The following is a 26,329-nucleotide window of genomic DNA, read 5'->3' on the forward strand; positions in this document are numbered from 1 at the left end:
TATTATTTAACCTTTTTTTTATCAAGGGAGTCCAAATGCTCGCTGGCTTCCCTTGCATTCAATGTTATGGGCGGCAACAATGTCATACTCTTTTTGACCAAACAGCATTAGATAGGTGGGGTACACATACTGAGACAGAGGGGCTCTGTTTCACTCATTCAGATGCTTTCTCCAGTGAGATACATTCAGCCCCTTGCTAATTGAAGGAGAATGATGAATCACAGAGAGTCAAAATAAATTATTTAGATTTTCGAAAGATACATTTATTTTATATATTGTTTTTTTGTTTTTTTGTTGGTCAATTTTTTGGGGGGGAAGTCTGTCTTCCCATTGCATCCATGAATACTGGTTATTTCACAGCTTCTCTGTGTGATCTATGAGAGGTCTGTGTTTTCAGGGTGAACCTGGAGACTGTAACTGTATCAGCCCTCCATACGCAGGAACAGGTGGACCGGTGAGTATGGCTAGGTCAACATGCACACACAGATCCATGCATACAGTACACACACACATGCCACAACGTGGTCATCTTAAACTTGTTTTGAGTTCAACTTCAGGGTAGTTATCTCTCTGCATGGGGACACACTCACTCACACATACACACACACTCAGCTCTCTTTTAACTGGTTTTGAGTTCATCTGCAGGATTATTTTTCACTGCAGGGTGTCAGTGTTTGTTTTGAACACATATGATCTGCTGATGATGTGCTCTGAATTTGACGACTCTTGCCTTGCAGGGAGCACCAGGAACTATGGGAGGAAACACGTGGCAGGTCTGATCTCTATGTCATCTACTAGCCATGTCTGCCTCTTGGTTTTTTCTTGTGTCATATTGACTGAATGTCAACTGAGTATGCGTTTGTTGTTGGAACAATTAGGCTACGAATGGTGCCTGTCAATGCTGTGTGGTTCGCTCAGTGTGTGTGTGTGTGTGTGTGTGTGTGTGTGTGTGTGTGTGTGTGTGTGTGTGTGTGTGTGTGTGTGTGTGTGTGTGTGTGTGTGTGTGTGTGTGTATGTGTGTGTGTGTGTGTGTGTGTTCCAGGGGGCTCCGGGACAACCAGGTCCTCCTGGTCCTCCTGGGCCACAGGGCTTCATCGGCATCACAGGACCCCAGGTAGGAGAGAGGGGGATCAGGGTGGTGGGGTCATGTCAATTAACCCTTTACAACACACTCCTTACTTACCCATTCCTCTTTATCTCTGTACATCTTTAACCTCTCATTCATCAACATGAATGTACCTTGGCTGTTCTATCTCTCTCGCTCTTCTCTCTCAATTAAATTTCTATTTAAGTGCTTTATTGGCATGGGAAACATATGTTTACATTGCCAAAGCAAGAGAACTAGATAATAAACCAAAGTGAAATAACAATAAGAAATTAACAGTAAACATTCCAAAAGAATGAAGACATTTCAAATGTAATATTATGTCGATATACAGTGTTGTAACGATGTGCAAATAGTTCAAGTACAAAAGGGAAAATAAATAAACATACTGTAAATATAGGTTGGATTTACAATGGTGTTTGTTCTTTACTGGTTGCCCTTTTTTGTGGCAACAGGTCACACATCTTGCTGCTGTAATGGCACACTGTGGTACTTCACCCAATAAATATGTGACTTTGTCAAAATTGGATTGTTTTTGAATTCTTTGTGGGTCTGTGTAATCTGAGGGAAATATGTGTCTTTAATATGGTCATACAATTGGCAGGAGGTTAGGAAGTGCAGCTCAGTTTCCACCTCATTTTGTGGGCAGTGTGCACATAGCCTGTCTTCTCTTGAGCGCCAGGTCTGCCCACGGTGGCCTCTCGCAATAGCAAGGCCATGCTCACTGAGTCTGTACATAGTCAAAGCTTTCCTTGATTTTGGGTCAGTCACAGTGTTCCGGTATTCTACCACTGTGTACTCTTTTTAGGGACAAATAGCATTCTAGTTCGCTCTGTTTTTTTGTAAATTCTTACCAATGTGTCAAGTATTAATCTTTTTGTTTCCCATGAAATGGTTGGTTCTAATTGTGTTGCTGTCCTGGGGCTCTGTGGGGTCTGTTTGTGTTTGTGAACAGAGCCCCAGAACCAGCTGGCTTAAGGCGACTCTTCTCCAGGATCATGTCTTGTAGGTGATGGTTTTGCTATGGAAGGTTTGGGAATCACTTCCTTTTAGATGGTTGTAGAATTTAACAGCTCTGTTTTGGATTTGGATGATTATCGGGTATCGGCCTAAATCTGCAGAGTCTCAGTCTGGTGTTTGTCCCATTTTGTGAATTCTTGTCTGGTGAGCGGACCCCAGACCTCACAACCGTAAAGGGCAATGGGTTCTATAACTGATTTTAGTATTTTTAGCCAGATCCTATTGGTATGTCAAATTTTATGTTCCTTTTGATGGCATAGAATACCCTTCTTGCCTTGTCTCTCAGATCGTTCACAGCTTTGTGGAATTTACCTGTGGCACTGATGTTTAGGCAGAGGTATGTATGGTTTTTTGTGTGCTCTATGGCAATGGTGTCTAGATGGAATTTTATTTGTGGTCTTGGCAACTGGACCTTTTTTGTAACACCATTATTTTTGTGTTACTGAGATTTACTGTCAGGGCCCAGGTCTGACAGAATCTGTGCAGAAGATCTAGGGGCTGCTGTAGACCCTCCTTGGTTGGGGACAGAAGCACCAGATCATCAGCAAACAGTAGACATTTGACTTCAGATTCTAGTAGGGTGAGGCCGGGTGCTGCAGACTGTTCTTGTGCCCTCACCAATTTGTTGATATATATGTTGAAGAGGGTGGGGCTTAATCTGATTCCCTGTCTCACCCCCCAGCCCTGTGGAAGGAAATGTGTGGGGGTTTTTCTCTTATTTTAACTGCACACTTGTTGTTTGTGTACATAGATTTTATAATGTTGTATGTTTTTCCCCCAACACCACTATCCATCCATTTGAATAGCAGGTCCTCATGCCAAAGTGAGTCAAAAGCTTTTTTTAAATCAACAAAGCATGGGAAGACTTTTTGCCTTTTTTGGTTTGTTTGTTTGTTTGTCAATTAGGGTGTGCAGGGAATACGTGGTCTGTCGTACGGTAATATGGTAAAATGCCAATTTGGTAATTTTCTCAGTACATTGTTTTCACTGAGGAAATGTAAGAGTCTGCTGTTAATCATAATGCAGATGATTTTCCCAAGGTTACTCTTGATGCATATCCCATGCTAGTTATTGGGGTCAAATTTGTCTCTACTTTTGTGGATTGGGGTGATCAGTCCTTGGTTCCAAATATTGGGGAATATGCCAGGGCTGAGTATGATATTAAATAGTTTAAGTATAGCCAATTGGAATTTGTGGTCTTTATATTTTATCAATTTATTTAGGATACCATCAACCCCACAGGCCTTTTTGGGTTGGAGGGTTTTTATTTTGTCTTGTAGTTCATTCAATGTAATTGGGTATCCAGTGGGTTCTGCTGGTCTTTAATAGTTGATTCTAAGATTTGTATTTGATCATGTATATGTTTTTGCTGTTTGTTCTTTGTTATAGAACCAAAAAGATTGGAGAAGTGGTTTATCCATAGATTCTATGGATTCTTCAATTAAATTGAGCTTATTTCTGATATGCTGTTCTTTCTTTTTCCGTAGTGTATTTCTGTATTGTTTTAGTGATTTACCATAGTGAAGGCGTAGGTTTATGTTTTTGGTTGGATAGGTTTCTCAATTTCTTTCTTAGGTTTTTGCATTCTTCATCAAACCATTTGTCATTGTTGTTCATTTTCTTAGGCTGTCTGCTTGAAATGTTGGGATTTGATAGGGAAGCTGAGGTCAAATATACTGTTTAGGTTTTTTACACCTTCACTAATGCAGTGAAACTTTTTGTCTGGGAAATTGTCTAGAAGGGGTTGAATTTTTTGTTGCCTAATAGTTTTGATAGATTTCCACACTACTTTGCTTCCATCTATACATTTCTTAATATTATTCAGTTCCTTTGGCTTTGATGCCTCATGATCAAGCATAGCTCTGTTCAAGTAGAGTGTGATTTTGCTGTGATCTGAAACCCCACCTCTTTAAGGAATACCTAGGATAGGATAAAGTAATCCTTCTCACCCCCCCTTAAAAGATTTAGATGCACTATTGTAAAATGGCTGTTCCACTGGATGTCATAAGGTGAACGCACCAATTTGTAAGTCGCTCTGGATAAGAGCGTCTGCTAAATGACTTAAATGTAAATGTAATGTAAATGACTGACTGTGAATGCTCTAAGTGACTCTGCGTTGAGGTCAGTGATAAAGTAGTTTACAGTACTACTGCCAAGAGATGAGCTATAGGTGTACCTACCATAGGAGTCCCAGCATCCGACAGAGCTGCAAGAGTTGTGACCCCTTTTTGTTGGTTATGTTGTCATAATTGTATCTAGGGGTGCATATGGGGGAGGGAATCCTGTCACCTCCAGGAAGGTGTTTGTCCCGTGTGCTGAGAGTTTCAGGTTCTTGTCCAGTTCTGGAATTTAGGTCGCCACAGACTAGTACATGTCCCTGGGCCTGAAAATGGTTCATCTCCCCCTCTAGGATGGAGAAGCTGTCATCGTTAAAATATGGGGATTCTATTGGGTGGGTACACGGTTGAAGTTGGAAGTTTAAATACACTTAGGTTGAAGTCATTAAAACTCGTTTTTCAACCACTGCACAAATGTCTTGTTAACAAACTATAGTTTTGGCAAGTTGGTTGGGACATCTACTGTGTGCATGACACAGGTCATTTTTCCAACAATTGTTTACAGACAGATTCTTGCACTTACAATTCACTGTATCACAATTCCAGTCGGTCAGAAGTTTACATACACAAAGTTGACTGTGCCTTTAAACAGCTTAGAAAATTCCAGAAAATGCTGTCATGGCTTTAGAAGCTTCTGATAGGCTAGTTGACATCATTTGAGTCAATCGGAGGTGCACCTGTGGATGTATTTCAAGGCCTACCTTCAAAATCAGTACCTTTTTACTTGACATCATGGGGAAATCAAAAGAAATCAGCCAAGACCTCAGAAAAGGTTTGGTTCATCCTTGGGAGCAATTTCCAAACGCCTGGAAGTGCCATGTTCATCTGTACAAACAATAGTATGCAAGTATAAACACCATGGGACCACGCAGCCGTCATACCGCTCAGGAAGGAGACGCGTTCTGCCTCCTATGGATGATCGTACTTTGGTGGAAATGTGCAAATCAGTCCCAGAACAACAGCAAAGGACCTTGTGAAGATGCTGAAGGAAACAGGTACAAAAGTATCTACATCCACAGTAAAATGAGTCCTATATCGACATAACCTGAAAGGCCACTCAGCAAGGAAGAAGCCACTGCTCAAAATCCGCCATAAAAAGACAGACAATGGTTTGCAACTGCACATGGGGACAAAGACCGTACTTTTTGGAGAAATGTCCTCTGGTCTGATGAAACAAAAATAGAACTGTTTGACCAAAATCACCATCGTTATGTTTGGAGGAAAAAGGGGGCGGCATGCAAGCCGAAGAAAACCATCCCAACCGTGAAGCACGGGGATGGCAGCATCATGTTGTGGGGGTGCTTTGCTGCAGGAGGGACTGGAGCACTTCACAAAATAGATGGCATCATGAGGGGGGAAAATGACGTGGATATATTTAACTTCTTGCGTCGAGCCATCCCGGATCCGGGATCGTGACTACAGCCTCAAGCCCATTACCATAACGCAACGTTAACTATTCATGAAAATCGCAAATGAAATTAAATCAAAATGCTAGCTCTCAAGCTTAGCCTTTTGTTAACAACACTGTCATCTCAGATTTTCAAAATATGCTTCTCAACCATAGCAAAACAAGCATTTGTGTAACAGTATTGATAGCTATTGATAACTAGCGTAGCATTTAGCGTTAGCATTCAGCAGGCAACATTTTCACAAAAAACAGAAAAGCATTCAAATAAAATAATTTACCTTTGAAGAACTTCGGATGTTTTCAATGAGGAGACTCAGTTAGATAGCAAATGTTCAGTTTTTCCTGAAAGATTATTTGTTTAGGACAAATCGCTCCGTTTTCTGCGTCACGTTTAGCTACGAAAAAAACCTGTATCCAGGATTGTGTAAATCTATCCGCAAGCTCATTAGCATAACGCAACGTTAACTATTCATGAAAATCACAAATGAAATGAAATAAATCTATTTGCTCTCAAGCTTAGCCTTTTGTTAACAACACTGTCATCTCAGATTTTCAAAATATGCTTTTGAACCATAGCTAAACAAGCATTTGTGTAACAGTATTGATAGCCTAGCATAGGATTATGCCTGGCATTCAGCATGCAACATTTTCACAAAAAACAGAAAAGCATTCAAATAAAATCATTTACCTTTGAAGAACTTCAGATGTTTTCAATGAGGAGACTCTCAGTTAGATAGCATATGTTCAGTTTTTACAAAAATATTATTTGTGTTGACAAATCGCTCCGTTTTCTTCATCACGTTTGTGTAAGAAAAAAAACGAAAATTAAGTCATTAAAACGCGAACTTTTTTCAAATTAACTCCATAATATCGACAGAAACATGGCAAACAATGTTTAGAATCAATCCTCAAGGTGTTTTTCACATATCTATCGATGATAAATCCTTTGTGGCAGTTGATTTTCTCCTCTGAAGAAATGGAACGCGCATGGACCAAGAGATTACGCAATAATTTCGACACAGGACACCGGGCGGACACCTGGTAAATGTAGTCTCTTATGGTCAATCTTCCAATGATATGCCTACAAATACGTTACAATGCTGCAGACACCTTGGGGAAACGACAGAAAGGGCAGGCTCATTCCTGGCGCATTCACAGCCATATAAGGAGACATTGGAACACAGTGCCTTCAGAATCTGGGGCATTTCCTGTATGAAACTTCATCTTGGTTTCGCCTGTAGCATTAGTTCTGGGGCACTCACAGATAATATCTTTGCAGTTTTGGAAACGTCAGAGTTTTTTCTTTCCAAAGCTTTCAATTACATGCATAGTCGAGCATCTTTTCATGACAAAATATCTTGTTTAAAACGGGAACGTTTTTTATCCAAAAATTAAAAGAGCGCCCCCTATCTCGAAGAAGTTAAGCAAAATCTCAAGACATCAGTCAGGAAGTTAAAGCTTGGTCGCAAATGGGTCTTCCAAATGGACAATGACCCCAAGCATACTTCCAAAGTTGTAGCAAAATGGCTTAAGGACAACAAAGTCAAGTTATTGGAGTGGCCATCACAAAGCCCTGACCTCAATCCTATAGACAATCCTATAAAACATTTGTGGGCAGAACTGAAAAAGTGTGTGCGAGCAAGGAGGCCTACAAACCTGACTCAGTTACAAGCTTGTGGAAGGCTACCCAAAACGTTTGACCCAAATAAAAAAATGTAAATGCAATGCTACCAAATACTAACTGAGTGTATGTACACTTCTGACTCACTGGGAATGTGATGAAATAAATAAAAAATAAAATAAATAATTCTCTCTACCATTATTCTGACATTTCATATTCTTAAAATCAAGTGGTGATCATAACTGACCTAAAACAGGGAATTTTTACAAGGATTAAATGTCAGGAATTGTGACAAACTGAGTTTAAATGTATTTGGCTAAGGTGTATGTAAACTTCCGATTTCAACTGTATGTAGCACACATGAGAACACCTTTCTCTGTTGAGATAATTTCCGTATTAATTTCTAGCCAGATGTAAAATGTTCCTGTTTTGACTAATTTTATAGAGTGGGTTAGGTCTGCTCTATACCGAATTAGAATACCCCCTGAGTCTGTTACCTGTTTCACACCTGGTTGTTTGGTAGATCGGACTACCAGCTCTCTGTAACCAGTGGGTCCGTCTCCTTTATACCATGTTTCTTGAAGTATGACAATGTCTGTATTTCCAATTTCTTTGTTGAAGTCTGGGTTCCTGCTCTTTAGGCCAAAGGCAACTTTGTGTTCCATAGTGTCTAGTGCTGTTCTTGTCACGGTAGGTGTGAGCGGTAGATGTGAGCAGAATATGTATCTCTCTCTCTCTCTTTCTCTCTCTCTCTCTCTCTCTCTCTTTCTCTCTCTCTTTCTCTCTCTCTCTCTTTCTCTCTCTCTCTCTCTCTCTCTCTCTCTCTCTCTCTCTCTCTTTCTCTCTCTCTTTCTCTCTCTCTCTCTCTCTCTCTCTCTCTCTCTCTCTCTCTCTCTTCTGTTCGCCACTCTATTGTTCTCACTCTTGTTCTTCATTCCTCCTCCACACTATGTTTCTCTCCTCCTGCTAACTCTTTTCTATTCCACCTTCCACTCATTTCCTTTTCAGGTTTGGCTTGAACATTGGGTTCTAGCTTGGGCAGCTTGAGGTCGTGGCTAATGCAACTCTAAATGCAAATTAATGCAGAACTAAAATAGCAAATTATTTTGTTAATCTTAAATTCTTAATGTAAACATGTTACACAATAGCAAAAGTAAATATGCAAGTGCATAAAGAACTATTGCATAAATGCAATAACATTTAAAGTCAACTGTATTCACGTAATGAAGCTCTATGCTATTGTTAACCTTGTGGGCTGGAAATATATATAGAGAGTCTTTGTATATAGTATATAGAGTCTTTGTATATAGTATATAGAGTCTTTGTTAAATCATAGCCCTGCTTTAAACATTCACTAACTCTTGTGGGATGCTTTGGGAATGTTAACTATTTCTATCAACATATGATACATTGGGATTGTTGGGAATATTGATGACACTTCATTTGAAGGTTTGTTTATAAACTCCTTATACATAATTAAATAGTTATTTTAGCATTAGTACAATTATTATTAATTCAAAACCTTCAAATAAAGTTTTTTTCAAGAATATTTCCTCAGATTTTGTGGGAAATATTAAATCTAAACTAATTCTCAACAACATTTTACACATTTAAACCAGGTTAATGGGAAACGAAGATGTAATATTGGTTCATGAAGACCAGGCTGAGTTCACTGTGTAAGAAAATAGATTGATTTGTCTGAATATGATGTTCATGTGTTTATCAAGCACTGAACAATTTTGTGTACAGGAATCAAATTTGCACAAATATCCTGTTCAAATCAAAGCACTTTAAAAAGATATATTGTTTGACCTCTTACACAGTGATCCCTGCATGCTATTCAATCTGGTGTTTACAAAATAATCAAACTATTTCAACCAAATATGAATCAAACTATTTAAATTCATTTAAATAGTGCTTTAAAAACTAAACAGCCGAATCAAAAGAGTCTGAACATAAACCAGGAAACACTGGTGATTGGTTGTTCCTACAACCTCGAACCTGTAACCCCCCCTGACCATTGGTAGAGTGGTGGCAAGCCTGTGATAGGCTAAAACCAGTTGAATCTCAGTTCCTTCTTTCAGGGTAACCCTGGCAACGACGGGGTACCAGGGCAGCCGGGTCTGCCTGGGAGAACTGTAAGTAATAAGACAGAAGAGTTGGAGTCACTTCCATTTAAATTCAGACACATCGGAAAGTGATTCGAAAATCAAATTCCAGAATTGTGAAAAACCATATCAATGAATACCAATGACATTTTCTGATTCTAGAATTGGAATTCATTAGCTGAATTGTCTAAATTGAAATGGATTTGACCGCAACCCATGCCAGACAGAGGAGACGGGGCTAGATGAGTGCTGCAGCTTTGTGATTGGACGGTGCAGGGAGGGAGGAGCCTGGTTGGGTTGTAGGTCTGTGTTGTGAGTGGAGCACTCTGGCAGAAGTTCATTGAGGATCTCTAGACTTTGGACATAACTATACAGTAGACACACCACGACTTAGTGGCAGCTAGAACAATGAACCCACTCAGCTCAAAGACTTTTACTGTTGAAATGCACTTTCTGCCTTTCAGAAGGACTTTTACCATTGATTTGTGCCTCAAAAGCACGTACACACACACACACACATTGTTGGCGTAGTTTCATAAATGCAGTGTGTGAGTGTGTGAGTATGTGAGTGCAGCCATTAGTTTGAGTCGAAGAGCTTTGCTGTACTCTTGTTGTCCAGCCTTGTTATGCTGAGTACAGTAAGAGCCTGTAGGTCTTCTGTTGAGAGGACTGCACTATGAGGTCTATTTTCCATATAGCTGGCATCCAGTTCAGCCGCCTGCCACATACACACACACACACACACACACACACACACACACACACACACACACACACACACACACACACACACACACACACACAATAATCAATCTACCCACAGTGGAAACTTGGCTTTATGAACTCACACACACACACACACACACACACACACACACACACACACACACACTCACTAAGTGCTCCAGTCCTAACAGTAGACAGACATACTGACCCACCAGCTCCTCTCTGGCTCCATGGCCCTGCCTGCATGTTATATGTCAATGGATTTAAATGCCTAAAACAGACTATTAAAACATTTCATTCTTAGATCAATTCTTAATTCACTCTTATCTTAATCTTAGCTAATAAAAACATATCCTTAAAACCACAAAACATTATTAGAAACATAATTTAACAGACGAGTTTGTTGAATACAAATGAATCCATTTAAAAAGGATAAAAGAACAATTTAGCAAAAGTAAAGGATATTTAAATAGGAGTATATTGAAAGTATAAAGTAAATATCATTGACATATAATGATTCTTCTCTCTGAGACATCCTGTTAATGCACACAGCCTGAGTTGAATAAACCTAATGAGCTGCATCATGCTAGCTCAAATGAGCTCTTCTGGCTAATAACAACCGTTTGAACAGAGCCAACACATTTTGAAACCAGGCTAAGTGCAATTCACAGGTTCTCTCACTCTGTGAAGGGCGCCACTGCTCAAATGTGGCAGAATTGTACTGTGAGTGGGTTTCCTGGTATGATTGGAGTGGTAAGAATGTTTCAGACCACCCATACAGGTAAATCAATCAACTTTCAAACTCCCAACAATGATCCCAATAAATGCCTGGATTTGAATATCAACGTGTTTTGAAGGACTTGCAAAACCTTGTGATTTTGAATGTTTTGTGTCTCCTTGGGCAAATCCTAAATGGCACCCTATTCCCTCTAGTGGCCTATGTGACTCTGGCCTAAAGTAATACACTACACAGGGAATTACGTGCTATTTGGGACTTCTGAATGGGTCGTTCATTGAATTTGGACTGTACTGCAGTTCAACACCGTTTGCACTTTGTTGCATCCAATGTGCAGAAGTCAACTGTACTTATAAATTGTAATTGTATTCCAACATTCTACTCTAGAAGGATGAAGTTGCCCCTAGACGCTGATCTAAGATCAGTTTTACATTGGCGGCTCCCTAGTGGTTAAGGCTAGGAGTGATAAACTGATTCGGATAAACTGATTTTTGATCAGTTTCCAAGGGCAACATCTACTTGGAGCCTTTCCCCCCCTCCCTTTCCTTTACATTTTACTCTCCTCTCCCCCCCCCCCGCCCTTCCTCAGCATCTGAGGCTGCCTCAGGATGAGGACCCCAGTCGAGGAGATGGAAAGGTAAGACAGGAGGTAGAGAGGTGCACTCTGGGAAATAGAGTTCTCTAGTACTGGTCTTGGATTTATATGCATGAGCTGTACTGATGTGATCATACATAACACAAACATGCATGAACTGTGTCCATGCAGTGTACATTGAGCTCACACACTTCATGTCATCAAGTGTGTGTGTCCTCTGCTGCAGAAGGTGTGTGAGGACTGCTCCAAGGGCTTGCCAGGGGTACCAGGCATGGCGGGCACCAAGGGAGAGAAAGGAGACGAGGGCAAGACTGGCATAGGCCATGCTTCCGACGGCTGTGAGAGGGTGAGAGGCTGGGGGTGAGGGGTGTATTGGTGGGGGCCATGGGGGAGAGTGGTGAGGGGTGCATATATATTGTTGGCTGGTTAGAACGAGACTGTAGAATCATGGAAATTCTAATGGATTCTTCTGGGTTCATGAATCTACATCATTCTTCTGGGTTCATTTTATTGATTTATTTCACCTTTATTTAACCAGGTAGTCCAGTTGAGAACAAGTTCTCATTTACTACTGCGACCTGGCAAAGTTTGAGCAAAGCAGTGCGACACAACAACACAGAGTTACACATGAAATAAACAAAAATACAGTCAATAACAATAAATCTACATGATTTACATGATTCTTCATTGATTCATGAATCATAAGAATCAATAACACTCTCAGTTTTGGTTCTGATTTTGACCCAATCCATCTGAAGCTTTGCCTAGGCAGTCATCATTCTGACCTATGACCTCTTTGTGTTTGTTACAGTGTTTCCTAAACCAAAGGCTGCAGGGGGAGGAGGCTGCACAGGCTCCTGTACGTCCACACAGTCTTTAACTATCCAACTCACACTCACACACACACACACACACACACACACACACTGATTCATAGATTTATTTATCTTCTTTTCTATGTAGACCACCACCAACACCGATGGAGCTAATGGAGGCTGCTCCGGACCAGGAACACCAGGCCACCCAGGAATACCAGGAGCACCTGGAATAACGGGAGAGACGGTAAGTGTGTGTGTATGTGTGTGTGTGTGTGTGTGTGTGTGTGTGTGTGTGTGTGTGTGTGTGTGTGTGTGTGTGTGTGTGTGTGTGTGTGTGTGTTTGTTTGTTTGTTTGTTTGTTTATTTGTGTGTGTTTGTTTGTGAGTGTGGTGAAATATAACAAGTTGCGTGTTATTAGCGTGTTGAATCTCTAACAGGAAGTGCCTTTCTGCCTACATTTCCCAGGGTCCTCAGGGGCAAAGGGGACAGGCTGGAGTACCAGGAAATATGGTGAGCTCAAAACCAGAGATTTTAAGGCATTATAACTCTTCATAAGGCTATATAGAGACATTATTAGCCAGCACAACAGAGTCAAAGCATGGTGTCTGTAAGGAGAACTGGGTTGACTACCATAGCTAGAGGCAGGAGTTTTACCTGACCATACCGTACTAGATCAGGAAAAACTCCTGCCCCAAAGCAGACTTTCTGAGCTCTTGTTCTGTCTTGACTGGTTTCCTCTTCCTCTAATGGCTCTCCTACTTACTTTGTGCTTTACTGAATTTGAATTGACCACAGATGTTCTTCTGTTTATAGAATGACTGTTACAGTGGAATGGCAACGTCTATTTGGGAAGCACCTCTCTTTCTGTGCTACATGGACACTACCTAAAGGCTACATTTCTGTCACTAGTACTTATTCCATGTCATTTTTTGGGCCGTGTTCAACTACTTGAAAATGTGTCTTTCTTCATTTTCTTGGAAGGAGTCACCGAACTGAACATGACTATGTAGCCTATATGCCGCCTTGCTTTCACCTATCCCACTGTGTTAGATCAGTGCTTACTTCCTGGAAGGCTGCGTTTCTAGTGTTGGGCCATGGCCATAGTGTTTACGTGGCCTGTGTTTCTTATAAAGCTTCATCAGTGAAGGATCATGCAGAGTAAAGCAACTTCATGCTGATTCTTGAAATGTGAGGTCATAGACCACTCTAGTGGTAGGTCTTAGAACTACATAGGTATTGAATTAAATTAGGTTACTTCCCAAATATCCACCCTTCTCTCAAAGTTTGCACTTCCCATCGTGGATTTACCAATTGTGGAAACTCCCTCCAGCCAATGATTACACCAATCCAATGCTTTTAAATCAATAACAGGAAGTGTGCACACTTTTGGAGAATGGAGAGTAGAGATAGATGTGTTGCGCAACTATGAGGCTAAACAGACAGAGTTGGCTTAGATTGTTGACAACGTGTAATCTATATTTAGTCTCCAAATATTTATTGAAAACATACATAGATTTGCACAAATTTGAACTTGTTGTCTCTCAAATACATTGTTACAGTTGATGGTTAGTTACCTAGTGAATTTTAGCCATATTAGTATAGACGTGACATCAGTCAAAACACCTCAAAAAAAGACATCAATAACAAGATACAAGGAGCTGAAACGAGCCACTTACGATTCCCCTCATGGCAGCTTCTTGTCATTGTAGCTAGCTATCTGACCGTTCAGAATCACAACACCACACGGCCTCATCGATGCACGCTTATCATTTTGGTGAAGTTGTCAGCCAACTCGTCTATACAGCCAATTTCCACCATATCCATGAGTATCCCTTCAGCCAATTGGAGTAGAACCGTAACAGGCTAAGGGTCAGTGTTGCTGTTTACAATGCTGAGCTTAGAAGAGTTGTTTTAGTTGTCCCTCTCATTGCCTGTTTCTCTACAGGGTCCTCCTGGTTTTCCTGGTCCTCAAGGCTCATCTGGACTTACTGTGAGTTTACTACATGTATATACTGTACTATACTATACTGTGTGTGTTTGTGTCTGTCTCTCCATATCTTTCTTCTGCTTTGAAACTGGAAGAGATGGAGAACTGTTCTGAAAAGGAATGAATCCAAAATGGAAAAAGTCTAATAAAAGTGTTTAGAACATCTTGGTGCCTCAAAAGATCTGTACATAAATGAAAGGTGAAAACAAAACACCAACATTTCAGGCCTCAGGCCATCGTCAGTGTAAATTGTCAGCACACACAGCTGTCTTCTATTTCAAGGATAATTGCATACTTTGAAACTCCATCAACACTGTGCGCGAGTGTTGAATCTCTTTAAATCAGCAGGAGGGGGTGCTCATAGTGATGTGGCTCTGCCATCTCCATCTCTCCAGCTCTTTAATGAAAGTTATTTCAGATGAGGAAACCATTCTATTGTCTCACCAGTTGTTCAATTATTTCCCCTGTCTAAGTGATGGAGAGTGGTAGTGCCATGCAGAGAACACGCCGACCCCCCTTATATCATTCCATTGTTTTAGCCAATGGAAGTCAGTAATGGTTGAACGGTGCGAGCCCAGCATGGAATCCATTTTGAAACATTAAGCAGCGTTAATTCCAGGTGTGTGTGTGTGTGTGTGTGTGTGTGTGTGTGTGTGTGTGTGTGTGTGTGTGTGTGTGTGTGCGCGTCCCTTCTGCACTCCGCTTTGTATAATTTTCTCTGATTGAATAGTAGCAGCTGCGAAACATTTTTCATCGTAATGAAACTCGGCTAAATTGATAAGATATTGAACTGAATCTATAACAGGGATTTGAATAGCTTTACGCTGTCAGTAGCCTTGTATATTAGAGGGGAGAGAGAGAGAACAGATGTGGAGACAAAGAGGGGTAAGGAAGATAGAAATGGGGACAGAAAGTGAGAGAGAAGAAGGATAGCTAGAGAGAGAGCAATGCAGAGAGCCGTCGTCTGAAATACATTGACTGCATTATGAAAATCAATACAATCCATAATGAATGAGTCCTCTGGCTGGTTTGGGGAGAGGGTTGCTGACTCTGAGGGTATCAGTGTGGTTTGGTCATGGTCATGGTCATGGAACTACATCGCATGCATTGACTCCTCATAGAGAGAGCAGCAGGTCACAGAACAGGAGATAAAGTCACATTCCACAAATGGAAAGAAGCCTTCGCTGCTGTCTCCCTCATGCTGTATTGACTGGTCTTGTCCTTGGATTGTGTGTGTGTGTGTGTGTGTGTGTGTGTGTGTGTGTGTGTGTGTGTGTGTGTGTGTGTGTGTGTGTGTGTGTGTGTGTGTGTGTGTGTAGGCCAGGGTATTTCTTTCTACCTCTGCAGTGTTTATAAGTATGAATAGAGATTTAATTTAGTGTTCCACTTTTCCTCTCCCAGGGAGTATGGGGATATGTAACTACATTGCTGAGATGGAGATAGCTCTCATTCTAAACTTATAGTCCTCAAATCGCCTTTCTTTTATGATCTCTTCTGTCTTTGTTCCCTCTCCTCATCTTTCCTTCCCTCTCCTCTCTCCCTCTCTAATCTTCTGTCCTCCCTCTTCACCTCTCACCTCTCGCTCATCTACTCACCTCTCCCTCGCTCCGTTCATCCTCTCCCCACCTTTCACCTTCTCTCCTCACCTTTCTCCCTCTCTCATCACTTCTCTCCCTATCTAATCTTCTGTCCTCCCTCTTCACCTCTCCCTCGCTCCGTCCCTCCTCTCCTCACCTCTCCCTCGCTCCGTCCCTCCTCTCCCCACCGCTCCCTCGCTCCGTCCCTCCTCTCCTCATCTCTCCCTCGCTCCGTCCCTCCTCTCCTCACCTCTCCCTCGCTCCGTCCCTCCTCTCCCCACCTCTCCCTCGCTCTGTCCCTCCTCTCCTCACCTCTCCCTCGCTCCGTCCCTCCTTTCCTCACCTCTCCCTCGCTCCGTCCCTCCTCTCCCCACCTCTCCCTCGCTCCGTCCCTCCTCTCTTCACCTCTCTCTCACTCCGTCCCTCCTCTCCCCATCTTTCCCTCGCTCCGTCCCTCCTCTCCTCACCTCTCCCTCGCTCCGTCTCTCCTCACCTCTCCCTCGCTCCGTCCCTCCTCTCCCCACCTCTCCCTCGCTCCGTCCCTCCTCACCCCACCTCTCCCTCGCTCCGTCCCTCCTCTCCTCACCTCTCCCTCGCTCCGTCCCTCCTCTCCTCACCTCTCCCTCGCTCCGTCCCTCCTCTCCTCACCTCTCCCTCGCTCCGTCCCTCCTCACCCCACCTCTCCCTCGCTCCGTCCCTCCTCTCCTCACCTCTCCCTCGCTCCGTCCCTCCTCTCCCCACCTCTCCCTCGCTCTGTCCCTCCTCTCTTCACCTCTCCCTCGCTACGTCCCTCCTCTCCTCACCTCTCACTCGCTCCGTCCCTCCTCTCCCCACCTCTCCCTCGCTCCGTCCCTCCTCTCTTCACCTCTCCCTCGCTCTGTCCCTCCTCACCTCACCTCTCCCTCGCTCCGTCCCTCCTCTCTTCACCTCTCCCTCGCTCCGTCCCTCCTCACCTCACCTCTCCTCGCTCCGTCCCCTCTCCCCTCACCTCTCCCTCACTCCGTCCCTCCTCTCTTCACCTCTCCTCGCTCCGTCCCTCCTCTCCCCACCTCTCCCTCGCTCCGTCCCTCCTCTCTTCACCTCTCCCTCGCCCGTCCCTCCTCTCCTCACCTCTCCTCGCTCCGTCCCTCCTCTCCCCACCTCTCCCTCGCTCCGTCCCTCCTCTCTTCACCTCTCCCTCGCTCCGTCCCTCCTCACCTCACCTCTCCCTCGCTCCGTCCCTCCTCTCTTCACCTCTCCCTCGCTCCGTCCCTCCTCACCTCACCTCTCCCTCGCTCCGTCCCTCCTCTCTTCACCTCTCCCTCGCTCCGTCCCTCCTCTCCTCACCTCTCCCTCGCTCCGTCCCTCCTCACCTCACCTCTCCCTTGCTCCGTCCCTCCTCTCTTCACCTCTCCCTCGCTCCGTCCCTCCTCTCCCCACCTCTCCCTCGCTCCGTCCCTCCTCTCTCCTCTCCAGGGTCAGCAGGGTGAGAGAGGAACAGCAGGACCACCAGGTGTGAAGGGTGAAACGGTGAGTCATGGCTACCCTCATCAATACATGTTAGATCAAGTTTGATTAGATACATTATTTATACTTCTTTATGGTGTCTCTCAGGGCCCTCCAGGGACTAATGGATACCCAGGTTCTATGGGACCACCTGGGCTTCCTGTAAGATACATCAACTTCCTGTTTCATCACATTTATATAAATATTAATGATCATATTGAACATATTGATTGACTGACTGACTGGTTGATTGACAGGGCCTGAAGGGCGAGAGAGGGACACCAGGCGGTGCAGGAACGAAGGGAGAATCGGTAAACATGAACAAACACAGTCATTAAACACTTTACATGTGATGTGGGTTTCACTTCATTTGGATAGTCTAAGAAACCTATGGTGTTTTAACAGATTATCTGTAGCAGTTGACATGTCAGATAGTGAGTAGATAACTATGCGTTTGTTGGGTTCTATTCTATTACTACAGTGAGTGTGAGATAGTGTCCTAACCCAGTCCTCTCTCCTATAGGGTCCACCAGGCAACCCAGGATACCAGGGAAAGGCTGGAGTAGCGGTCCGTAACCTCATCCCCTCATCCCCTTTATCCCTCGCCCCTATAATTTATCTTCCATAACCTCATCCCCTTTATTCCTCGTCCCTATAACTTATCATCCATAACCTCATCCCCTCAACCCCTTTATCCCTCACCCCTATAATTTATCTTCCATAACCTCATCCCCTTTATTCCTCGCCCCTATAACTTATCATCTGTAACCTCATCCCCTTTATCCCTTGTCCCTACTGTAAAACCCATCATCCATAATCTCATCCTCTTATCCCCTTTATTCATCATCCCTATAACCTATCATCCATAACCTCATCCCCACTTCTTAATCCCTCGTCCCTATAATTTATCATCCATAACCTCATCCCCTTTATCCCTCGCCTCTATAACCTATCATCCATAACCTCATCCTCACATATTTATCCCACGTCCCTATAAAGTATCATCCATAAACTCTTCCCTTATCCCCGCATCTTTATGTCTTACGCGTAACCTCATCCATATCCCTGATCTTCATGACTTCATGTCCTCTGGAGAATGTTCTGCTTTCAAGGTTTTGGTTCAAGTCTCTGTCCATGTTAAAATATTGCTGTCTGTTGGTCCAAAGGGACCCAAAGGAGAGGCTGGACTGGCAGGTTCCGATGGACCGAAGGGAGATCAGGTATAGTACAATGCAATATGCATTTCAAATATACGTTTCAAATGCTGTGTTCAAAAAACAGACTCTCAACATGCACACACACACACACACACACACACACATACTGATGTGATCCCTCCACCCTTTTTAGGGCTCCCAAGGGCAACCAGGATTCCCAGGAACACCGGTGAGTAGAATCAAGTCTTTTTTATGACTCAGTTAGTTAAATATCTGTTGGCATGTGACCGTAGCAACTGGAGGAAGGTTGTGGTCAACTGTTGTGTGGTCAACTAACAATGATGATGACTGTATTCAAACTTTGTAGGGCCCCCCTGGTTCCCCTGGGAAACAAGGAAGAGAAGGACAACCTGGACCCAAGGCTGACAAGGTAGAGCAGCTTATCATACTACGTTTTGTTCTGTTTCCTATAACTGTTTCTACTTAATAGTGAGGATACTGGTAATGTGTATCTCTCTCTGTCTGTCTTTCTCTGTCTCTCTCTCTCTCTCTCTCTCTCTGCATCTCTGTCTCTGTCTCTTCGTCTCTCTCTCTCTCTCTCTCTCTCTCTGTCTCTTCCTCTCTCTCTCTCTGTCTCTTCCTCTCTCTCTCTCTGTCTCTTTCTGTCTCTCTCTCTCTCTGTCTCTGTCTCTCTCTTTCTCTGTCTCTCTCTCTCTGTCTCTGTCTCTCTCTCTCTGTGTGTGTCTCTCTCTCTGTCTCTCTCTCACTCTCTCTCTCTCAGGGTAATGATGGACCACAAGGTCCGCAGGGCTCGTCTGGACCTCCAGGTTCTTCTGGGTCTCCTGGCTTGCAGGTGAGTGTGTCTGTGTGCATTATCACAAGATATATTGTGATTGTTTCCCCCCCACGAACAATGAGTTTAAATAATTATCTTCCCTCTCTGCGTGTGTGTGTGCCCCCAAAGGGACCTCCTGGATTTGAGGGATTGGACGGTAAAGATGGGAAACCAGGAATGAGGGTAAGAGGTAGTAGATTGTTATTGTTAGTCGATGTAAGTAGTTAAGTAGGATGACTTGAATTGACCTCCCCTCTCTGTCTCACCTCCCCCTTCCTTTCTTTTCTCTCTGTCTCTCTGTCTCTCAGGGTGAGCCAGGGATTCCAGGGACGGTAGGACCCAGAGGAATCCCGGTGAGTGCCTTTTCACCTTTACATGACCCCTACATACAGTGGGGCAAAAAAGTATTTAGTCAGCCACCAATTGTGCAAGTTCTCCCACTTACAAAGATGAGAGAGGCCTGTAATTTTCATCATAGGTACACTTCAACTATGACAGACAAAATGAGGGGAAAAATCCAGAAAATCATATTGTAGGATTTTTAATGAATTTATTTGCAAATTATGGTGGAAAATAAGTATTTGGTCAATAACAAAAGTTTATCTCAATACTTTGTTATATACCCTTTGTTGGCAATGACAGAAGTCAAACGTTTTCTGTAAGTCTTCACAAGGTTTTCACACACTGTTGCTGGTATTTTGGCCCATTCCTCCATGCAGATCTCCTCTAGAGCAGTGATGTTTTGGGGCTGTTGCTGGGCAACACGGACTTTCAACTCCCTCCAAAGATTGTCTATGGGGTTGAGATCTGGAGACTGGCTAGGCCACTCCAGGACCTTGAAATGCTTCTTACGAAGCCACTCCTTCATTGCCCGGGCGGTGTGTTTGGGATCATTGTCATGCTGAAAGACCCAGCCACGTCTCATCTTCAATGCCCTTGCTGATGGAAGGAGGTTTTCACTCAAAATCTCACGATACATGGCCCCATTCATTCTTTCCTTTGCACGGATCAGTCGTCCTGGTCCCTTTGCAGAAAAACAGCCCCATGATGTTTCCACCCCCATGCTTCACAGTAGGTATGGTATTCTTTGGATGCAACTCAGCATTCTTTGTCCTCCAAACACGACGAGTTGAGTTTTTACCAAAAAAGTTATATTTTGGTTTCATCTGACCATATGTCATTCTCCCAATCTTCTTCTGGATCATCCAAATGCTCTCTAGCAAACCTCAGACGGGCCTGGACATGGACTGGCTTAACCTGTTGCTTCTACTCGGGACGCTTGCGTCCCAACTAGAGCTCTGGAAATGCAAATGCGCTACGCTAAATGCTAATTGTATTAGTTAAAACTCAAAAGTTCATTAAAATACACATGCAGGGTATCGAATTAAAGCTACACTCGTTGTGAATCCAGGCAACAAGTCAGATTTTTAAAATGCTTTTCGGCGAAAGCATGAGAAGCTATTATCTGATAGCATGCAACACCCCAAAAGACCCACAGGGGACGTAAACAAAATAATTAGCATTTCGGCGTTACACAAACCGCACAATAAAATAGAAAACATTCATTACCTTTCACCATCTTCTTTGTTGGCACTCCTAGATGTCCCATAAACACTATTTGGGTCTTTATTTCGATTAAATCGGTCCATATAAAGCCTAGATATCGTTATATGTAGACTGTGTGATAAACGAAAAAAACATCGTTTCAAAACGTAACGTCATTTTTTAAAATTCAAAAAGTCGACGATAAACTTTCACAAAACACTTCGAAATACGTTTGTAATGCAACTTTAGGTATTAGTAAACGTTAATAAGCGATAAAATTCATCAGGAGGCGATGTAAAGATCATTAGCTGTCCGTCTGGAAAAATGTCCGGCTAGAAACTCAACGAAAATATCCGGTCCTAGACCGGAGGAGATACGGTGTCCTGCATGTGTTTGACCAAGAAAAAACTCGAAGGGAAATGACAAGACTCTAGACACCGTGTGGAAGCTGTAGGTACTGCAACCTCAGTCAATTAATTGTGGTTCACCTTTATCAATGGGTTCAAATAGCGCATGGATATATTTTCCCATTTTCAGTGATCAGTTTTTCCTGTGCTTTTCGATGTAAATGCCGTTCTGGTAAAGCCACAGCAGTGATTTAACCAGTTTTTTAAACGTCTGAGTGTTTTCTATCCACACAGACTAAGCAAATGCATATACTATATTCCTGGCATGAGTAGCAGGGCGCTGAAATGTTGCGCGATTTTTAACAGAAGGTTAAAAAAAGTAGAGGGTCGACTTAAGAGGTTAAGCAGGGGGACACGTCTGGCACTGCAGAATTTGAGTCCCTGGCAGCGTAGATTTTTTTTTCTCATTTTGTCTGGCATAGTTGAAGTGTACCTATGATGAAAATTACAGGCCTCTCTCATCTTTTTAAGTGGGAGAACTTGCACAATTGGTGGCTGACTAAATACTTTTTTGCCCCACTGTACAGTTGAAGTTGGAAGTTTACATACATCTTAGCCAAATACATTTAAACTCAGTTTTTCACAATTCCTGACATTAAAATCCTTGTCCCTGTCTTAGGTCAGTTAGGATCACCACTTTATTTTTAGAACGTGAAATGTCAGAATAATTGTAGAGAGAAGGATTTATTTCAGCTTTTTTGTCTTTCATCACATTCCCAGTGGGTCAGAAGTTTACATACACTCAATTAGTATTTCGTAGCATTGCCTTTAAATTGTTTAACTTAGGTCAAACGTTCGGGTAGCCTTCCACAAGCTTCCAACAATAAGTTGGGTGAATTTTGGCCCATTCTTCCTGACAGAGCTGGTGTAACTGTGTCAGGTTTATAGGCCTCCTTGCTCGCACACACTTTTTCAGTTCTGCCCACAAATTTTCTATAGGATTGAGGTCAGAGCTTTGTGATGGCCACTCCAATACCTTGACTTTGTTGTCCTTAAGCCATTTTGCTACAACTTTGGAAGTATGCTTGGGGTCATGGTCCATTTGGAAGACCCATTTTGCTTAAATATATCCACATAATTTTTCTACCTCATGATGCCATCTATTTTGTGAAGTGCACCGGTCCCTCCTGCAGCAAAGCACCCCCACAACATGATGCTGTCATCCCCGTGCTTCACGGTTGGGATGGTGTTCTTCGGCTTGCAGGCCTCCCCGTTTTTCCTCCAAACATAACGATGGTCATTATGGCCAAACAGTTCTATTTTTGTTTCATCAGACCAGAGGACATTTCTCCAAAAAGTACGATCTTTGTCCCCATGTGCAGTTGCAAACCGTAGTCGGGCTTTTTATGGCGGATTTGGAGCAGTGGCTTCTTTGCTGAGTGGCCTTTCAGGTTATGTCGATACAGGACTTGTTTTACTGTGGATATAGATACATTTGTACCCGTTTCCTCCAGCATCTTCACAGGGTCCTTTGCTGTTCTGGGATTGATTTGCACTTTTCGCACCAAAGTACGTTCATCTCTAGGAGACAGAATGCATCTCCTTCCTGAGCGGTATGACAGCTGCATGGTCCCATGGTGTTTATACTTGCATACTATTGTTTGTACAGATGAATATGGTACCTTCAGGTGTTTGGAAATTGCTCCCCAGAATTAACCAAACTTGTGGAGGTCTACAATATTTTTTATGATGTCTTGACAGATTTATTTTGATTTCCCCATAATGTCAAGCAAAAAGGCACTGATTTCGAAGATATGCCTTGAAATACATCCACAGGTACACTTGACTCAAATTATGTCAATTAGCCTATCAGAAGCTTCTAAAGCCATGACATCATTTTCTGGAATTTTCCAAGCTGTTTAAAGGCACAGTCAACTTAGTGTATTTAAACTTCTGACCCACTGGAATTGTGATACAGTGAATTATAAGTAGAATTATCTGTCTGTAAACAAACATACCAGTATACGTATGTATGTCCCTGGTCTTACTATATGTGCCAATCAGCTGCCCATGTTATTGTTTTCTGCTCTGTTTTCCACAATGGTCTCTGTTTGGTATACTAGATAGACCTCATTACTTAAGCACAGTTAGAAATAAGGTTATCTTAACTGGCTCAGTTCAAAACAATGAAGAACGCATGAGGAAGAGTAGTCAATCATTCTACATTCTGTGATGACTCAGTGTTTCTGTGTGTGGGTTTTGACAGTGCAGGTGCTCAAATCAATGTGAGATTTCAAAGTGATGCGGTTTGAAAGCTGTGTGAGATAAGATGTGTGTTGTGTTGAAATCTGTGTGTGAGATGTGATATGTGTTGTGTTGAAAGCTGTGTGTGATGTGTGTTGTGTTGAAAGCTGTGTGTGAGATGTGATGTGTGTTGTGTTGAAAGCTTGTGTGAGATGTGATGTGTGTTGTGTTGAAAGCTGTGTGTGAGATATGATGATGTGTGTTGTGTTGAAAGCTGTGTGTGAGATGTGATGTGTGTTGTGTTGAAAGCTGTGTGTGAGATGTGATGTGTGTTGTGTTGAAAGCTGTGTGAGAGATGTGATGTGTGTTGTGTTGAAAGCTGTGTGTGAGATGATGATGTGTGTGTGTGTTGAAAGCTGTGTGTGAGATGTGATGTGTGTTGTGTTGAAAGCTGTGTGAGATGTGATGTTGTGTTGAAAGCTGTGTGAGATGTGATGTGTGTTGAAAGTGTTGAAAGTGTGTGTGATGTGTGAAAGCTGTGTGATGATGTGTGTTGTGTTGAAAGCTGTGTGTGAGATGTGATGTGTGTTGTGTTGAAAGCTGTGTGTGAGATGTTGTGATGTGTGTTGTGTTGAAAAGATGATGATGTGTGTTGTGTTGAAAGCTGTGTGTGAGATGTGATGTGTGTTGTGTGTGAGATGTGATGTGTGTTGTGTTGAAAGCTGTGTGTGAGATGTGATGTGTGTTGTGTTGAAAGCTGTGTGTGAGATGTGATGATGTGTGTTGTGTTGTGTTGAAAGCTGTGTGTGAGATGTGATGTGTGTTGTGTTGAAAGCTGTGTGTGAGATGTGATGTGTTGTGTTGAAAGCTTGTGTGAGATGTGATGTGTGTTGTGTTGAAAGCTGTGTGTGAGATGTGATTTGTGTTGTGTTGAAAGCTGTGTGTGAGATGTGATGTGTGTTGTGTTGAAAGCTGTGTGTGAGATGTGATGATGTGTGTGTTGTGTTGAAAGCTGTGTGTGAGATGTGATGTGTTGTGAGATGTGATTTGTGTTGTGTTGAAAGCTGTGTGTGAGATGTGATGTGTGTTGTGTTGTGATGATGTGTTGTGTTGAAAGCTTGTGTGAGATGTGATGTGTGTTGTGTTGAAAGCTGTGTGTGAGATGTGATGTGTGTTGTGTTGAAAGCTGTGTGTGAGTGTGTTTGTGTTGATGATGTGTGTTGTGTTGAAAGCTGTGTGTTGCTGTGTGTGTGTGATGTGTGTTGTGTTGAAAGCTGTGTGTGAGATGATGATGTGTGTTGTGTTGAAAGCTGTGTGAGATGTGATGTGTGTTGTGTTGAAAGCTGTGTGTGAGATGTGATGATGTGTGTGTGATGTTGTGTTGTGTTGAAAGCTGTGTGTGAGATGTGATGTGTGTTGTGTTGAAAGCTGTCTGTGTGATGTGATGATGTGTGTTGTGTTGAAAGCTGTGTGTGAGATGTGATGTGTGTTGTGTTGAAAGCTGTGTGAGATGTGATGTGTGTGTGTTGATGTGTGAGATGTGATGTGTGTGTTGAAAGCTGTGTGTGAGATGTGATGTGTGTTGTGTTGAAAGCTGTGTGTGTGATGTGTGTTGTGTTGAAAGCTGTGTGTGAGATGTGATGTGTGTTGTGTTGAAAGCTGTGTGTGAAAGCTGTGTGTGAGATGTGATGTGTGTTGTGTTGAAAGCTGTGTGTGAGATGTGATGTGTGTTGTGTTGAAAGCTGTGTGTGTGATGTGTGTTGTGTTGAAAGCTGTGTGTGAGATGTGATGTGTGTTGTGTTGAAATGTGATGTGTGTGTGTGTTGAAAGCTGTGTGTGTGAAAGCTGTGTGTGATGATGTGTGTTGTGTTGAAAGCTGTGTGTGTGATGTGTGTGATTTGTGCTGTGTGTGATTGTGTTGTGTTGAAAGCTGTGTGTGTGATGTGTGTTGTGTTGAAAGCTGTGTGTGTGATGTGATGTGTGTTTGTGTTGAAAGCTGTGTGTGTTGTGTTGATGTGTGTTGTGTTGAAAGCTGTGTGTGAGATGTGATGTGTGTTGTGTTGAAAAGATGTGATGTGTGTTGTGTTGAAAGCTGTGTGAGATGTGATGATGTGTGTTGTGTTGAAAGCTGTGTGTGTGATGTGTGTGTGTTGAAAGCTGTGTGTGAGATGTGATGTGTGTTGTGTTGAAAGCTGTGTGAGATGTGATGTGTGAAAGATGTGTGTTGTGTTGAAAGCTGTGTGTGAGATGTGATGTGTGTTGTGTTGAAAGCTGTGTGAGATGTGATGTGTGATGTGTTGAAAGTGTGTGTTGATGTGATGTGTGTGTGTGTTGAAAGCTGTGTGAGATGTGATGTGTGTTGTGTTGAAAGCTGTGTGTGTGATGTGTGTTGTGTTGAAAGCTGTGTGTGAGATGATGTGTGTTGTGTTGAAAGCTTGTGTTGAGATGTGATGTGTGTGATGTGTTGAAAGCTGTGTGTGTGATGTGATGTGTGTTGTGTTGAAAGCTGTGTGTGTGATGTGTGTTGTGTTGAAAGTGTGTGATGTGTGTTGTGTTGTGTGTTGTGTGTGTTGTTGAAAGCTGTGTGTGATGTGTGTTGTGTTGAAAGCTGTGTGTGATGTGTGTTGTGTTGAAAGCTGTGTGTTGATGTGATGTGTGTTGTGTTGAAAGCTGTGTGTGTGATGATGTGTTGTGTTGAAAGCTGTGTGTGAGATGATGTGTGTTGTGTTGAAAGCTGTGTGTGAGATGTGATGTGTGTTGTGTTGAAAGCTGTGTGTGTGATGTGTGTTGTGTTGAAAGCTGTGTGAGATGTGATGTGTGTTGTGTTGAAAGCTGTGTGATGTGATGTGTGTTGTGTTGAAAGCTGTGTGTGAGATGTGATGTGTGTTGTGTTGAAAG

General features: G+C 42.7%; 1 protein-coding gene across 4 annotated transcripts in view; it reads left to right on the forward strand.

Annotated features, from left to right (window-relative positions):
* LOC115116344 (collagen alpha-1(XVI) chain-like) overlaps nucleotides 1-26,329 on the forward strand; it is a 260,099-nt gene that overhangs the window by 224,415 nt on the left and 9,355 nt on the right. For 3 of the 4 annotated variants that reach the window (XM_065017921.1, XM_029644817.2, XM_029644818.2), the window contains exons 38-57: nucleotides 398-454; nucleotides 738-773; nucleotides 1,043-1,114; nucleotides 9,356-9,409; nucleotides 11,431-11,478; nucleotides 11,663-11,782; nucleotides 12,248-12,295; nucleotides 12,400-12,498; nucleotides 12,720-12,764; nucleotides 14,200-14,244; nucleotides 17,274-17,327; nucleotides 17,412-17,465; nucleotides 17,561-17,614; nucleotides 17,827-17,871; nucleotides 18,470-18,523; nucleotides 18,654-18,689; nucleotides 18,828-18,890; nucleotides 19,242-19,313; nucleotides 19,425-19,478; nucleotides 19,604-19,648. In XM_065017921.1, the coding sequence (XP_064873993.1) occupies nucleotides 398-454; nucleotides 738-773; nucleotides 1,043-1,114; nucleotides 9,356-9,409; nucleotides 11,431-11,478; nucleotides 11,663-11,782; nucleotides 12,248-12,295; nucleotides 12,400-12,498; nucleotides 12,720-12,764; nucleotides 14,200-14,244; nucleotides 17,274-17,327; nucleotides 17,412-17,465; nucleotides 17,561-17,614; nucleotides 17,827-17,871; nucleotides 18,470-18,523; nucleotides 18,654-18,689; nucleotides 18,828-18,890; nucleotides 19,242-19,313; nucleotides 19,425-19,478; nucleotides 19,604-19,648 (1,155 nt within the window). The remainder of the gene's footprint in view (nucleotides 1-397; nucleotides 455-737; nucleotides 774-1,042; nucleotides 1,115-9,355; nucleotides 9,410-11,430; nucleotides 11,479-11,662; nucleotides 11,783-12,247; nucleotides 12,296-12,399; nucleotides 12,499-12,719; nucleotides 12,765-14,199; nucleotides 14,245-17,273; nucleotides 17,328-17,411; nucleotides 17,466-17,560; nucleotides 17,615-17,826; nucleotides 17,872-18,469; nucleotides 18,524-18,653; nucleotides 18,690-18,827; nucleotides 18,891-19,241; nucleotides 19,314-19,424; nucleotides 19,479-19,603; nucleotides 19,649-26,329) is intronic. The other variant, XM_029644820.2, reaches the window with a different exon arrangement.

This window comes from Oncorhynchus nerka, linkage group LG4, assembly GCF_034236695.1.
Source record: "Oncorhynchus nerka isolate Pitt River linkage group LG4, Oner_Uvic_2.0, whole genome shotgun sequence".
NCBI lineage: Eukaryota > Metazoa > Chordata > Actinopteri > Salmoniformes > Salmonidae > Oncorhynchus > Oncorhynchus nerka.